The sequence below is a fragment of the Falco naumanni genome, chromosome 5, assembly GCF_017639655.2.
Source record: "Falco naumanni isolate bFalNau1 chromosome 5, bFalNau1.pat, whole genome shotgun sequence".
In the NCBI taxonomy this organism is placed as follows: domain Eukaryota; kingdom Metazoa; phylum Chordata; class Aves; order Falconiformes; family Falconidae; genus Falco; species Falco naumanni.
In genome coordinates, this window is record NC_054058.1 from 76778497 (window position 1) to 76795512 (window position 17016).

Below are 17016 nucleotides of genomic sequence, written 5' to 3' on the forward strand. Positions count from 1 at the left end.
TGCGTGCCACCCCACTGCCCCCGCAGAGGGGAGCGCTCCCGCATGCAGGGCAGTTGGGGCAAGGCTATGCTCTGAGGCAGCTCCCTCCTGCTCTCACCCCTCGGCAGCAGCTCCTGAAGCTCTGACTGTCCCCAGAAATGGTGCGGGGGCCTGGAAACCCGTTGGCAGGTGCTGCCCCTTCCTAGCCCCTCTGTGGCAAACTCGGGGAGGGCCGGCGTGCTGGCCCGGCTGAGCTGCGCCTGGTTTTTGGCAGTCATGGGGCAGAAATGAAACTTCGAAACGGATTAAAGATCCTTAAGAGCGCCGGGAGTAATTTCCACGCGGCCCTCCATCCTCCCGGGACTGGCGAGCACCGGTACGCACCGCCGGGCGGCCCCTGCCTGCACCGGGCGGCCCCCTGCCTGCACCGAGCGGCCCCTGCCTGCACCGGGCGGCCCCTGCCTGCACCGAGCGGCCCCTTGCCTGCACCGGTCGGCCCCCTGCCGCAGCCAGCAGCTGGCTCGGCCCTCGCTGTCCCCAGCCTCCCCGCGCTCCGGCTGCGAGCACGTCCCGGCAGGGGACAGCTCCCCGGGCGCTCTGTGTATGCGCCATCAATTACCGCTATTAACTCAGGCCCGGCGCAGAGGTCAGTGACTGCGAACGCAAGCGTCGCTGGCATAGGAACGATTATTACCAGCTGCTAATTGCTCATTAATATACGCTAACCGCTGCTGCATGCCAACATGCTCAGCACACCCCGCGCCCAGCCAAAGTCGCTCGACCGGAGCGCAGCTGCTCGTCGCCACCTCACGCACTCGCACCGAGAGCCGCCACCGCGGCCCCGCGGCTGCTCCGTGCTCGCGGCGGGGTCTTCCCCGCAGCTGCCACCCCACCTCCTGAGGTGAGGAGCTGCCCCCGATGATTCCTGCGCCCCCAGGCTCCAGGCTTTGCCCCCGCGGAGGTTTGCTTCAAGCGGGAGACAAGCGCCTCGGGCTGCGCCGGTGGCAGGGCCGGAGGCCGCTGCTGTCCCCAACCCAGGGGGCTCGGCAGGGAGAGACCCCGCTGCAGACTGACGGGTGTTCTGTGAAGGAAGGGGCAAACCCCACACACGGGTCTTCAACTTTAAAACCCGCTGCCAGAACGTGCCTCCCCGGACACGCAGCATGCGCGGCGCCGGGAGCCGCTCAGCCGGGCAGCCGCTGCCCCGCCCGGGAGCGGCGCCCCAGGAGCCCGACGCCGGCGGCGCTGAGGGGAGGCCGCGGCGCCCCCGCCGCCCACAGGACTCGTCTTTCCCGCCGCCCGCCCGGCGACAGGGCGCCAGCGGCCCCGCCGCCGCCTCTCCTCAGGCACGGCGCTCCGGCGACCCCCCAGCCCCCCGCTGGCGGGCGGCGGTTGCGCAGGGCGGCGGGGCGCCTCCGGCCCCGCGGCGGGCCCCGTGGCGGGCGGCGGCTGGCGCCCGGCGCGGCGGGGAGCTCGGGCGGCGGCGGGAGGGCGGGCTGCGGGGCGGGCGGTGCGCGGCGGCCGGCAGCGCTGCGCCCCGATAGGCGGCGGCGGGCCGTGTTGGTGCTGCCGCCGCGGCTGCTGCTGCTGGCGCCGAGCCGCTGAAGCCCGGCGGAGGGGCTCGCCGGCTCTCGCACGCAGCGGCGGCGGCGGAGCGCGTCGCGTCGAGCGGAGCGAGCGGGGAGGAGGAGGCGAAGGAGGAGGAGGAGGAGGAGAGGAGGAGGAGGAAGGGGAGGGGGGATCTTCTCGGCGAGGATGCCCGGAGCGGCTGCAGGGACGGCGGCGACAGGAGCAGGCTCGTCAGGAGCGGCAGCAGCGGGGATGCTCCCGGCTCAGGAGGCGGCCAAGATCTACCACACCAACTACGTGCGGAACTCGCGGGCCATCGGCGTGCTCTGGGCCATCTTCACCATCTGCTTTGCCATCGTCAACGTGGTGTGCTTCATCCAGCCCTACTGGATCGGGGACGGCGTGGACACGCCGCAGGCGGGCTACTTCGGGCTCTTCCACTACTGCATCGGCAACGGCTTCAGCCGGGAACTCACCTGCCGGGGCAGCTTCACAGACTTCTCCAGTCTGCCCTCGGGAGCCTTCAAAGCTGCTTCCTTCTTCATCGGGCTCTCGATGATGCTCATCATCGCCTGCATCGTCTGCTTCATCCTCTTCTTCTTCTGCAACACAGCCACCGTCTACAAGATCTGTGCCTGGATGCAGCTGACCTCGGGTGAGTGAGGGGCAGTGGCCCCGGCTCGGGGGGGGGGGGGTGTCTCCGCGCCGCCCTGCGCTGCCCGGCCCTGCCCGGCGCCGCCGGGGGCACGGGCGGCTCTGGAGAAACTTGCGGCGGCGACGGGGCCGGGAGCGGGTGGCGGGGCAGCGGCGGGGGCTGGCGGGGCGGCGGGGCCGGCACCGGCAGCGCTGCGGCGCGGTGCCGGGGGCCGCCTGGGGCCGCCCCACCGCCCGGGTGGGCACCGGCCGCGGGCCCAGGTCAGGCGCAGCCTCCGCCTCTCGGCACCGCCCCGGGGAGCGGGGGTGCCCGGAGAAATTGTCCGGCTTCGGGCCGGGAACCGACCCGTGAACATCAGGCAGCTGCGGGCAGGGCTGGCGGGCAGTGGCAGCCCCAGGCTGTCCTCCGGCGCTTGGTCTGTCGCTAAAGGTCGGGAGAAAATGGCAGTGGGGGCCGTGGGGGACGCTTCGAGGGGGCGGCGGTGGGTGAATTTAACTCAGCGCCTGTTGAAGGTTAGTCCTGAGCCCGGGTGGCCCCCTGGTCCAGGCAGAGCCCGCTCCAGTTCAGCGGGAGGGGATGGCGAGGGCTTTTGCTGGCCAACTGGAAGGGCAGCCGAGGTCATTGGGTGTTACATGCGTGAGTTTTGGTTGGGGTCTGTTCCGCCTGTTTGCAAGGTGTATTCTTCTCTGTACGTTAGGAGTGTAAGAAAGAATTCCTTTTGGTTGCTGGTTTTGCCTCCGAAGGTCTTCTGACTTTCCCCATCACATCCAGTGTCTCCCTGGGGAAAGCGCATGATAAGGAGGGAGAACACCAGGACATCCCTTTCTGCATTCCCAACACAGCTTCCCCTCTGAGTTAGTAGAGAACGGGTGATTTGTGTGCAGCTGGGAGGCAGAGGAGGAGAAGAGAATGGTCTGTAGACTTGAGATAGTAACAAAATCAATTTTAGCAAGATAGTAAAGATTAATTCTTCAATAATTTGAAAAAAAAAAAAGTCTAAAATCAAAGCATACCTTCTTGCTTGTCCTCCTGATAAACCCCTGAAATTGAGAAGTTTTGTCTTTGCAGGAATAAGCTGTTAGGGAAACTGAGCAAAATATCTCCAAAATGGGCTCACAATCACTTTTTAATTGACCTATATTCATTTCAGTTTCCGAGCAATAATTCTTCTGAGTTGTTTGCTGAGCAGCTTCAGCATTATTCAATTTGCCACCTAGTCCATGAGGCTTAGTGGAAATTTCTGGTTTGGATTAAACAGCTTTAACCATTTCTCTCTGTGATGCTGGTTTTATGTGTGTTATATATATATTTATGCTGTTTCCATCACTCATGTTTCTGTATGGTTTCTTTCTTTATCACTTGGGGATTGATCTGCAGTCATTTGAGGTTCGTAGATTTTCCCTCAATTCCAGTCAGGCTAGGTTTGGGCTCATTATCTCTGCAATGGGAATCCTCTTTGATGCTGGTGGCTACTTTGTTCAGTAACATGCATTCTGGTATGATCTTATTAATTGTACACAGTCATGTCACTTGGCTCCAGGCAGAGCAAACTGTTTCGTCTTTGCACCACTGACGTCTCCTCTGCTCGGTTAAGGACTTTTGCTTTCAGCTGTCTCCTCTCCTTATGGCTCCGCTGGTAAAAGGTGGCATGAATATTCACTGGTTTGGTGCATCCTCAGCCTGTTTTGTTCATGCCCAGTATGCAGTAGGACAGCACAGTTTCCAAATCCCTTACGTTTTCCAGCACCAGAGATAATGGTGTTTTATTTATATAGTTCCACTGCTTCATACCAAGAAGATAGTGCAAGGTATATAAAAATGAATCTGATTCCTTTACTGCATTTCTGCACAGGTGAATAATGATAATAATAATAATGTTTAGAAACCACTGCATGCAGCTGATCTGTGGGAGCCCTACCAGTCTATAGCATGCTGCATATGTGCAGGTATGACACCGAAGATACATTTTCAGGCAATTAACACAGAATTTTTGTCATCGCCAAAGCTGGTAGATGCGCTGTTGGCATTAACATTCAACATCAGGAGTTTTATGTCAGCAGTAGAATCACTTTCCAGACTGCTTACCTCCAAAATTAAAATAATAGGGGGAATACATGTATAGCCAAGTGGTTATTGGCCATCTTTCCTGGTTTGTATGTAAATGCCCTGGAAGAGCTAGAACAGTGTTGGGTGTTGAAAGAACCTGAATTTGTTGTTTTGCTGGAAGTTGTACCTTAATTCAGCATTTCCCTGACTGTTAATTGCCTCAAAAAAGTTTCCTCAAAGGGAGAGGAAACTACCAGAAAATCCGTATCGGTTTGGGTTACACCCTTTGAAGAAGAAAGCAACGGTGGTGGGACAGAAGGAAACCTTAGAAAAAATTGTGCAGGACAAGAGAGTTATAATGAGTTCTGCTAGGTTTTCTATGAGCTATATGACCTACTTTTGTTATTATTCTGCTGTTTTGAGAGGATATGTAATAGGCAATAATAAGCTTAAGGTGCTTATCTCACAGATAATAATAATGTCATCTACATATGTGTGTAGTTCTTTGTAGTACAGGAATAAAATTGAACTTGAAGTAGTGAAATAAGCAAGTATGTTAGTATAACTTTGATTTTGCTTGCTATTATGTACCTTAGTAGTATTAGCATTCATCACAGATCATATAATACTTAAAATTTAATTTAAATCTTCTAAGAAGCATTTTTTTTTGACGTGGGATCATGCTTGATTTAGGATTGCAGATGAACGCTTAGGAGCTAATTTCTTTAAAAGAAAGATTTTGATCACATTCTGTCCTGCATGAGTCATTATAGATTGTCAGCATGATATAGCTCTTGTTTTGAAGAGTTGTTTTTTAAACAGGGAAAAAATAAACAATATCTTGGACATACGCATTTTCAGGCCTCCTTGCTGTCTAATCATGTCTATGACATGATCAAGCAGAAAAATCCTAGGAAAAAAGCAGTTTCCTTTGTGTACGTGAGGACAACATTAGACTCCCTTACGATTTTGCCATGACTTAGACTGCTTTTTCTGTTTCACGTGCATAATGCAGTCAGGGTACACTTGATACCTTGAGAGCCAGTGTTGGCAGCCTTGTTCTCCAGCCTCTAGTCTCCCCTTCTGCAGTCTCAAAATCATGTACAAACACTTGCACATACACTTACCAAATCTGAGCAGCTGCATGAACACACTTAGTGAAAGTTAGAAATGAGGTATTATTGTTCTTCATTACCCTGCATCTAAAGTTTGCAAGAAACCTTACAAAGACATTTCTTGAGATTTATTCCTTTGTAAGTTAAATAAATTAAATGCTTCAGTTCTGTTATTGTGATTTTTTTCATTATTAGACATGTCGTTACTTTTGTCTTTGCTAGGATGTTGCAAGTTACAGGAAAGAAAAGTAAAGTAAGCAAAAGAAAGGCATAGAAGCATCCCGTGGACAAGTAGGATGAAACCAATGTATATATTTTTCAGGACATGGCTAAGCCCATGCCACAGTAAGAGGACAGTTGAACAAAACAACATAAAACCTCTGTACTTTGTCAAACCACAGGCCCAGTGATCTCCAACAGTGGTCTGTCACATAAGCCCACAGAAGCATCAAAGCTTTGAAAGCTCGTTTTGCCTTCACTACTCTCTGTCCTCCAGCACTTGTGTTCAGGGATTTGCTAAGATAAGTCTTGGCATTTAAAAGCTCTTGCTGGAATTAATTTCTTTTTCATTACTTTGGTCACTTTTTGAACCTGTGTAAACTTACAGTGTTTACAGTGCTCCAAAGCAAGGAGTTCCACAGCTTAATATGTCTTATGTGAAGATTCAGTAGTGGGTTTTTATGTTTTAAACCTTGTACCTGCCCATTTAATTTGATCCCCCAGCTCATGTTTTGGAAGAGGCTGTGAGCAGGGTGTTCCCAGACACCTTCCCTGTGCTGGTCCTTGAATACACCTTTGCTGTACTCCCTGCTACCTGTTTTTGAGACTTGATGAATCTTTGGCTTCTTAGTCATTCCTTGGTTGTTACGTTGTACCAGGCCTGTGGTCATCCCTGCTGCCCTGCCCGCAGCCGTTTCCAGCCTGCTGTATCCTTTCAGAGGCGATGGGATGAGAACTTCATTCAAGACAGGCAAACCAGCCATTTATACAATGGCGTAATAATAATCTCTCTTTCATTCTTTGTTCCTTTCCTAGTAATTTTTAATACTCACTTTTTCACTGTTAGTGAACGGTGAGCTGATTTTTTTATGGAACTACCTATTACAACCCCAAGATCTTAGTCCTGAAGTGGTAATAGTCACCTTGGAGTACATCACTGTGCAGTTAGGTATTTTCCCCTCAAGGAAATGACTTTGTATTTATTTATGTACATTGACTTTAATTTGCCTTTTTATTGCCTAGTCGCTCAGTATTGTAAAGTCTTTCTTCATAGTCTTCCCTTATCTTAGCTACCCTGAATGAACATCAGCAGCAAACTTTGTCACCTCACCATTTACCTTGTTTTCCAGTTCATTTATAAATAAGCGAGCAGCTCCCAGGTTCCAGCACAGATCCCTGCAGGACTCCACCGTTGACCTCTCTCCGCCTGGGAAATTGTCAGTGTTCTCCTACCATCTGTTTCTAATTATTTATCCTTGCAAGGACATTTATTTTTATCCTCTGGGAGTTTAGTTTTTTTTAAGATTTATGAATGACAGATTTATCAAATGTCTTTTGGAAGTCCAAGTGGGCTTTGTTAATGAAAATTTCCACAGATCGCATTATTTTCTACTTCTTTGGAGAGCTCTGGTAGTTTTGTAAAAAATTACTTAAAATAGGTGTGTTGGTCCTACCTTACTCCCTTTTGTCACACAAATATGCTATGTTTGTGCATGTGCCAACATAACTCTGTTGTTGATGATGTACATGGTGCAGATATCAGTCTTTCTGTGGTTCCCCAGGTTTTACCTGGACCTGTTTGAAACCAGTTTTTAAAACTGGTTCCATATTACTCAATTGCCGGTTCTTTGGAGAGGTTATTAAATGCCACAGTTAAAAATTCATTTAAAACAGGGAATTGTTTCAGAATGAGAAGGTGGAATTCCTCATTGCAGCTGTGTTGTTTGACTTGAAATCAGTCTGCAGGACCAGGTGACTTTTATGTAAGTCTTAAACGCCTTGGCCTTGATGCTCTCAGAGCCTTTGTTACTGCTGTTTGTCAGATCTTGGTATAGGGGTAAATTCCAGAAGGCTGGATAAAAAACCAGTCTTGCACCAGTGTTTGAGCAGGATGTCTGGTGGGGCCAGGCAAGGCGCTTGCCTGTAGCCTCAGTGTCTTTAAAAATTAGTTGGGAGAATAATATACATTTATAGCTGCTGAACTTCGGAGGTGGTACAAAAATTATTTGTTTAATAAATTATAGTTATTTGTTTAGTAAATTACAGTAAGGATAGCTAATTCCATAGACAGATTTGGATGTCATAATAACCTAGGCTTGCTTCAACAGCCTGTATTGTAATACATCAAATGCAGTGTAAGGCTTCTGGGGATCAAAATGTAGGAGACATCCTACTGATGGGAGAATTACCGAAGTTACGTGTTATGGAAAACAGTTATTTAGAAGAGAAATTAGAGGCTGTTGTAGATGTGTGTCTGCATGTGAGCTCTCACTGCAGTGCTGCACTTAAGAAGTCCGATGTGGCCCCTAAATGTGTGCACAAACAATGGGACTGCTGTTACCACAGTGGTTCCCATGCCCACTCTGTCCAGGTCAAACATCTGTCAAGACTCCCTTTCAAGTATAAAGGAGAAAGGATTTCAGGACTGGTTTAAATAAATGAAAGAAGAAGACCTAAAAGGATGAATTTTCTTGCTATTCAAAAGAAGATTAGAATTTGACAGATTATGGTATATCAGGACCTACAGGGGGAGATTTCAAGTCATGCTGTGCTCCTTAACTCGACAGATGCTATGTCTGGAAGCTGAAGTTACACAAACTTGCATGAGCCATGAGGTATATACATTTTTAACCTGTTAAATTTCATTTGTTAATTATCTTTACAGTGATTGCTTCTTCACTTGAAGCCTTTACATAAGATTGGCTGCCTCTTTCTGAGAGGCATGGCCTAACTCACCAGAAGCCAAGGACCTTAACCAATGCGGCTGCCAGCTTTTGTTCCCAACATGTACCTCAGCTGTAAAGTGAGAGGCACATGGGAGGCCAAAGGGAGAGGAGGGCAAATCCAGGAACATCAACCGGAATTTTGAACTGCATTTCAGCATTGATGCTGACTTTAATAAGAATGTTAACAACCCCCACCCCACCCGCAGGGTGAGGTAACTGAGGTTATTTAGTGGTCTGTGAGCAATAATGGGAACTGGACCTTTGATGGAGAAAATTCTGAAAAATTAGGGATGCTGAGGGCTCTGACCATGATAAAATGAGGATTGCCTCTGCGTCTTGGTGAAATGGGGTGCTGGAGCTGGGCAGGTGGGCAGGGAGCAGGGAAAGAGCTGAGTGCTCTCCTTGCTAACAAATAGACTGTCTCATCAAGCCTATAAGGACATTTCCTAAATTGAGTGGGCCCTGGTGCATGTGCTTCTTTTTCCTAGTGGAGAAATCGTGCTGCCAGTATGATTTTCTGTCCGTTCAGCTCCAGAGGAAAGTTTCCCATCAGGCTTAATAGAGGTTCCCAGGGTTCCTCATCCTTAGTGTGGGAGTGCCCCATGGTAGCCTGCACTCTGCTACTGTCATGCTGGCTGTGATGAGTACTGGAAGTGCTCGTGTTCTAATGTGAGTTGGAAGGTTAGCTGGGTAGGTTGGAAAGATGAAGAACTGGAAGTTTTGTTATTTTGTTTGAAGTAAACATTTTGATGTATTTCATGCTTTGGCTATAAAAATGAAGGTTAAAGGTGTGTCCTGTGAACAGTGGAAATGAAGGAAATGTGCCTCAGTGTCCCCTCCGAAAGTAATTTCTTCCCCAAAATACCCTGTGCCCACAGTATTAAAAGTTCTTTCCTGCATCCCGTCATCCCTTGCCTTCAGTAGCTAAATTGTCTGACTCCTCACACGCTCTTCATCTGTGTAGTTGACAAGGACACAGCATGTGTTATAGCTGGCAGAAAGCTGTTTGTGTGTTGATTTGATGTCCTCAAGCTGCCACCTAGATTTGTTAAAGGATAAACTATCCCTGTCTTTCCACTAGTGGGAATTAGGAATACTTTCTGCTCTGCCCAGGAGCCAGCTTTTTCACAAAACTTGCAGAATTTTAGTATCTTGGAGGCTTGTAGCATCAGTCAAATTTGTTTGAAGTTGGTCATCAGGCTTAAAGTCACACAGCTGCATCAGTCTTGATACCAGAGGGAACCTGGCTAAAATGTATCACGTAAGAAGTGTATATCATTTATTTGTATGAGTGATTTGAGATTTTGATAGCAAAACTTGTTTTTGAAGGATAAAGATGTGTTGGGAATGAAGAAGTTATATTTTCTTTTGTTTTAGAGTGTAATAAAGATTTCAGCATCTTATAACTCTGACAATTGCCTTTTATGAACATCCTGGGGGCTGTGGTCCACTGTTTGAAAAACACTAAGATAACAGAATAGTAAGATATAGAAGGAAATATATGAAGTTATTTAGGCAATTTGAGGCCAAATTCCAGTTCACTGAAAAAAAGATGTATAGGAGTTGAGAAGGAAGCTGAGAGGGAATTCAGAAGAGGGGTATATCACCTATAGAAATGTGGGGCGCTGAGAACTTGAATACCATTGGGAAAGAGAAATGGGGGTGAGCTTTTGGAAAGCAGCTGATGTTGGCACAGTTCTGCTTTCTTGCACCTGAAGGGGCATCACTGGCATAGATATGTCTGCTGCTGAGTTCTTTCAAAAATTCCTTCTAAAAGTTTAATGAAGAAAATGGCTATATGGGAAAATGAAGCCAGAAGAGGAGAAACATATGGATATTAGTGGCAGTAGAAGGCATGGTATAAAAGGAAGGATAGGTTTCAAACACTAAGGTTATTCTACCTTTTTTGAGAAGTGAACCTTTTTAGCAGTGTGTTATAAACAGCATTAGCTTTGATCTTGCAAACATGAAGAGAGCAAACATATCAGAACAGAAAATCTATGGTGTGATCAGACAGTGTGGACTCAATATTTGAAACTAACAAGATCCAGCTGTGAGGAATGGCAGGGTCACAGTAGTGAGGCATCACAAAGGAAAAAATAAAAACATTTTTGCTCAGAAATGGTGAAATGGAAAAAAGACATGAGCAAGCAAAGAGCCTGAAAAGTCTGCAGAATTTGATAACATCAGTTGCTATCAGCATTGTTAAAAAATGCAGTGGCAGCATGACAGAGTGAATAGCTAGAATATGCATTACTGTGTGGAACAGTGTGCAAATCCCAATTACTAAGAGAGAATTACAGCTGGAATCTTTAAGAAGGGGAATATAATAGACTTCAAGATCTATCTGTTCTAAGGAAGATATTATCTGTCTTCATGTTGGCATTCAGAGATAGTGCAGACTTGAAACAAGCTGGCCTTAGAATGAGTAGGTCATACGTACCAGGGGAAAAGGTTGCTTTATTTTCTCCTTGAGAAGCCAGATGCAAATTTATGAATTTCATTGATTTTAAAAGGTAGCTGATGGCCTCTGTGGAGAGCCACTTTGACACAAGCACATCATGTGCTATTTCAGAGAATATTTCAGAGAATTATTCAATCAAGTAATTGAGAGTGCATCAGAAGGAGAGAGCTACCGAATAAATGGTTTAAAATAAATTATTACAAACAGTTGATGAGTTGTCACACATTCTACTTTCCTTATTTTTCTGATTGTTTTTCAGAAAGGAAAAGTTTATAGAGAAGAAAGCTAGACATGTTGTACTTGCAGGGTCAAAGACAAACATTCTGAGTTTAGAGGTTTAGAAAATGCTACTTGTGAAACCTTTGGAGGTTCTTGTGTTTACTGCTCTAAGTCAAAAGTCATGCACCTTATAGAAGTTCATTGAATAAGGTGAGACACCTCGTGCAATGAACATGGCCAGAATGTGTCTTGCAGTGCTGTGCTAGACTGCACCTCCGCAACCTCTCCCTACAGTACTTTGTTGTGATGGACTTTGTGTGCAGCAGAAGTGTGAATGAAATTGGACATGGTCTCTTAAGATCAGGGAAGATTTATGCAGGGAGGGGAGGAGGGTGAGCTAGAAGCAGTGTGTTTGCCTCCTATCTGACCTCCTGCCTCTTTCTCTGCAGTAACAGGCTTCTGGAGTGGCTGTAGAAAAGCCAGTGTTCCTCAGTTCTATGTAACATAAAGTCTCTTTAGGAGAAGGTTGTTTTGCAACAGCCCAGATGCCAGCATGTAAGCGTGAAACACCTACATAAATGATCCCGTCCTTCTTGGAGATTAAGTCTTCAAAGTTAGGCTCAGACATTTCCGTATCAAGTCATCTCCTCAGCTTCCCAGTGCCCAACAGAGGGAAGCAGTGGCTGGGCCTGTATCTGCAAAGTAAGCATGTCCAGAACCACCCTCTGGTGCACAGTCAGCTGGCACACTGGCCAGTGTCCATACTATTACATTTTTTTACCTTCTCAAACTGGGTCACCGGACTCACACTGCCTATGGGGAACCATTCCTGGCATGTCCTGACTTGCAGACTGTGCCCTGGCAATATTTTGGAAGATTGTTAGTTGGAACAGACTGAAAACACTCCTGTGACACATGCTGTGGGACAATTCTAACAATTTAATAGCGTAGACAGTTGCGTTTCAATGCCTGGGAGTGCTCCCTGGCAATACTTAATTTATCCGTGTAAACATAACCACTGCGTACCAAAGCCTCAAAATGAGGAGCTCAAGAAGTACCCGTGCAGGAACGTGAATGTGACATGGGATTTAGTCCTTTAATTTAAACCAATTTATAACTGCAATTCAGTGCCATAGCGTTCAGTTGTGATTTTCTTTGTTTAAATTAACCATAAAAAAACCTGTGGATGAGAAATTGGCATGAAGTGTAGTTAGCTTTGAAACTAGGCTTAGTAATGACCTTGAAAAAGAAAAAGGTTTGTAACCTTTGGCAAGAGGAAGAAACGATCAGAAATGTAGAACAAGCCACAAAAAAGTTTTTCACCTAGACATGGGAAAATGTTGTCCACGCATCTAAATGAGTCTTCTCTCAGATGTGGACTGCATGTTTCAAAATCAAATTTCCCCCAGGTACCTTCAGCTTGTCTAATACGTTTTTGAACACTATAAAACTGTTATGCATTGAGTCTTTACCGGAGAGACATTCAGTGTGGCTTCATAAAGAGTTAATTCAGTGTTTTAAGATTAATTCCATGAGAGAAATATTAAGACTTCCCATGAAAATAAAACTAGTCATCCTTGTAGCTTTATATTCCTCTAAAGAAAGTTAATTATTACTTGGTTTCTGTGTCTTACTATTTAGCCTTCCTATTACTGGTGAAGTTATATTAGAACATCAGTAAAATAAAAAGGTTTAAAGTGCAATTCATGGTCATTATACTAGAAAAATATGGTCCAAAATAGTCCAAACATGCTGATGGGTTACCAGCAACAATTGCTTGCATTTAGTTGATGTCAGGCATTTGTATTTGAACGGATACATTAGGTAGTATGGCATCAGCTGGTTCACCAACAGCCATTCCCAAGCTGATGCTTCACTCTTTGCCAACCTGGAGGAGCAAGGTGATAGTGGTGGCATGGACTCACTGGTGCAGAGCATAAGTCCATGCAGCTGAGGATGGGTAATGGGTGAAGAGAGGGCCTAAGTACATCTGTTCACCAAAGGATGACAACGGGATGTCAATGTAATGTGGCTGTGAAGAGGGCATATGTGATCTTGGCACATATTTCATGAACTATTTCTAGCTGATTTAGGGCAATGTTGACATTGTTATGCAATACACAGTGATAATTCATGTAGAATTCTGGACACTGATGTCTAATTCTGACTGAGACGGCAGTAGCTGCAAAAAAGGAAAACCAGGTGATGTTTCTTGCAAGGAGAAAACTAGGAAGGCTTTGTTACTTTAATGTAGAAAGAGGAAGTTTGATAAGATGTCCATGACTGCTGTCTGAAAATGCATGGAAGGCTGAAAAACAAGAGGAAGGGAAAAGAATTGTTTAAGCCCATGCTTTTCACTTCTATTTGATTTGATTCCCAGACTTTTTCCAAAGATGTTGCTACATGCCCTGTTGCATTGTTAGAGCAAAGTACAACCTGTTAGGCCTACTTGGCGTCATGACACTTTAAAAATCTCAGAAGTGGTTTATGAATACCTCCTGAGTCCATGGCCCGTCGAATGAAAAGTAATGACTTTAAACTTGTGGGTAACAGTGGCACAAGAACAGACGAGTATTGTCTGGATACAAATCACTTCAGCCTGGAAATTAAAAGAAGGATTCTAACTATTAAAGCAGCAAGGTTCTGTAACAACTTTCTAAAGGGAGTAGATTTGGTAAAATACTGAGCTGTACATTGGAAACAGATTGAGTGCCTGAAAGAGATTACAGAATGCAGTGTTTGTAACAGCATGCCTTGTTCCTTTCTCATTTCTCAGAACATCTAGGTGAATGCTCTTTTCTATTCTACTCCCATTTGTTCTGTTTTTTAAAACATTATCACTCCTATTCTTGGTGCCTTCTAGGATTAAAAATAGACAGTGACCAAGATATGTAGCTCAGTCAAGTGGGGCTCCATTCTGCCATTCCATTTGGCATTCTGACCAAACAAACAAGCAAGGTTTGGTCCTTAAATTCCCAGCAAAACTGTGAAAGTGTCAACAACAGCTGCTGTGGTTAATGTGCTTCACATTTTCCCTTTGCAGTCAACATTTTCATGTGACTTGGATATTTAATTTCCTTTAAGAAAATTTAAGTTATGTCAGCTAAATACTGATGTTTAAAAGTGAGAGTGGTTGAAAAATGAACCTTTAAAATGTTCTAAAAGACCAAGGTTTCAGGAAAAACAGTTTACAAATTGTCAGTTCTATGACTAATGTGAGATCTAGTTTTGCTAAGGATGTTTCCCTGATAATTTGTTGCTTGTTATCTCTCCATGCACCTAATTATTTTGTGATGCCATGCTGCTACGTAAAGAACCTTTCTAAACAGCTAAGAAACATATAAAATCTCTTCCTCTTGTTGATATGCTACTGGATGCTGCATTTTTTGTGTGAATAACTTTGTGTCAAATGCATTGGATATTGTAGAAAGAAAAGGCTCAACAAGTGGTCCTTGCTCATGCACACTGGGATGCGGAGCAGCACTGAGTTCCGTGTTCTGTCCTTGCTGCCGCCTTTCCTGCCTCCTGTGGCAGTTTGAGAGGGAGAGAGAGGAGGGAGCACTTTGGCAACGGGATAAACAAGTGTTCGGTGCATCAAACAACTGTATGTAAGGCACACCCTGAGCTTCAAACGAAACACTTTTGATCTTGCACTTTTCTATGAAAGCTATCTCATGCAGTATGCATACTTAAAAATGCCTGTTTGGGATTTCACACCCTGAGGGACACATCTGCAGATACAAGTATCTGGGTTTACATTTAGCCTTACTGAATTCAGTGAGTGTCTATGTGAACCTAAGATGGTATATTTAATAGCTGAGTGTTAAACATATAGCACAACATTTCATTTAATTTTAATTGTGTGGTATTCTGGAGGAATTGTGCTGAAGCAAAAGTAAGGTTGTCTGGGAAGTGGTAACTGCATTTTTGTCTCTTCCCAAGGCATGTAATTTTTTTTATTCCCTGGGGCTGCTTTTTCCCAAATCAAGTCTGAACCAAATGCAAAGCACACTTCTACAGACAGCTCTATTTTACTATAAACTACATCAGGCAATGGGTAAGCATAGACACAACAGCGGAGTTGTGCCAGAGAACATGCAGTGAAATACCTGGCTACACACGTCTGGCTTAGACTGTGGTAGGATGGTGTCACCATTGGCCCTGGCAGAACTCACCTGGCTCTGGCAAGGCCAGGCAAGTGTTTCTGCAGTGAATCCATGAGTGTTCATCTTAGTGATAAATTACAAATACAGGCCTATTCTGTGCACTAACTACCTGCATAAAGGAGGAACTAAAGCGAGGGACTTCAAGGACTGATAAAGGAAACACTTGCTGCGAAGAAGGTTGTCCGACTGGAAGGTTGCCACACCATGTAAAGTCAGCAGAATTCACAGTAACTAGAACAAATGTAACAGTGGCAGGGGGAGATCGCGATTGCTGACTCAATTCAGGACTAGAAGACACCCACACCTGCCCCCCGACAGCTGAATTGAAAATACACTGTAACTTTAAATCAAAGCAAGAGATATATAGACCACTAGAAAACTATAGTGTATAACCAATTACCAATAATATCTTTCAGGTAGAGTTTGGAAAATACGTATGTATAACTAGACTGTATAGATATTATTCTTCGGCTGAGTTTTGAGCTAGCTTTGTGGAATGCCACCTAGCTGCCAACGTTGCACAGACTTGTAATAAAAGAAATATCTCAACACTGTGTGTATTGGCTTGCATACCTGCGTAAAGATCCCACTTTTTGGACAACATTAGGTTATTATGTCAGTCTGTGGAGGCCAGGCCATCAAGCAGTCGCCTACATCCAGGTGCCTGTGCTTAAAGTGCCTCAAGGATCCTGTCTGACCTGTGACTGCTTTTCCAGGAGGATACAGGTCTTCCAGAGGTTCTCCATCATCCACACACAGATGTCTCATGAGTGGTAGAAGAGCTCAAGTGGCATTAGGCACCAACACGATGGCAAGTGAATCAAACCCTAGCTTCTACTCTTAAGTTGCCTTAACTTAAAACTTAAACCACTTTCATTTAGGTTTCTCAGTCTGGAGATTAATCCGACCCTCTGTGGCTATGAAGCCATCCTGGTCTCAGGCACCTAATTAGCCCTGGATATGAGCTGTTCTGAACAGAGCAACCATGCCTGCATGGCATGGCTGTTCTGTCATCTGGATAAGCATTCAGAGATCCTGGAGTTGACCAAGTGCCTATGCAGCCAGCTAAAACTGCCTGCTTTGGCCAGTGGTCTGCAAGAGGATCATCCATGGGACTGACTGTAAGAGTGTTTTAGTTCTGGTTAGGGGTGCATTTTTAAAGTTGATCTTCTGGTTGCCCAGCTTACTACACTTTGATTCACATGGTGGAACAGTCTTGGGATGTGCAAACTGGGTTTCTTTCTAAATAAACTGAACCAGATGCCATCCAGGAGTACACCTGATGCACTTCTACCACTGATGTGTGTGCCTTCCACCAGACCAGCCTAGGGCTCGTCCAGAGTGAAACCTCTGGAACGCACACATTGTGGATATTAGGTCCTAAGAACTGTTTCACTTTTTAGGTCCACTTTGTTGCAATACATAACTTGCTGATGTAGATACAGGCTATGCTTCCATCCATTGGATTATAAAGTTGAGTATAGGAATGATTAAACAAGTATTTTGTTTTAAATTAGCAATGTAATGTCATAGTTCCTTCTTAGTATGCTTTTGCCTGGGATTAAAATAAAGCTGCAGTGTCATAAATGAATCAGAAATATGATAAAGGAATTTGAATTACCTGATGCTGAAGATTAGTGGCTAGTGTATGAAGAGCTGCAAAATAGGTATTGACAGTTGCTAAACAAAGCTATTGTTATTTATTGCTTCCATTTATCATAGCACTAAAAGTCAGGTTCTAATCATTTAAAGTAAATACATCAGTTCTGCTGAGCTTCAGTCATCCCTGTCAGAGAGGAATAAATGCAGGAAGTAATGTGTACCTAACATAATTTTCTGAAAAACTACATAATTTTAG

The 17016-nt window shown here is 45.5% G+C and overlaps 1 protein-coding gene across 2 annotated transcripts in view; it reads left to right on the forward strand.

Moving 5' to 3' along the window:
- Window positions 1–1470: 1470 nt before the first annotated feature.
- The window catches only part of LHFPL3 (LHFPL tetraspan subfamily member 3), a 251046-nt gene continuing 235500 nt past the window's right edge, over window positions 1471–17016 (forward strand). For both annotated transcript variants that reach the window (XM_040594003.1, XM_040594002.1), the window contains exon 1: window positions 1471–2203. In XM_040594003.1, coding sequence (XP_040449937.1) covers window positions 1735–2203 — 469 coding nt within the window. In that variant the 5' untranslated portion in view covers window positions 1471–1734. The remainder of the gene's footprint in view (window positions 2204–17016) is intronic.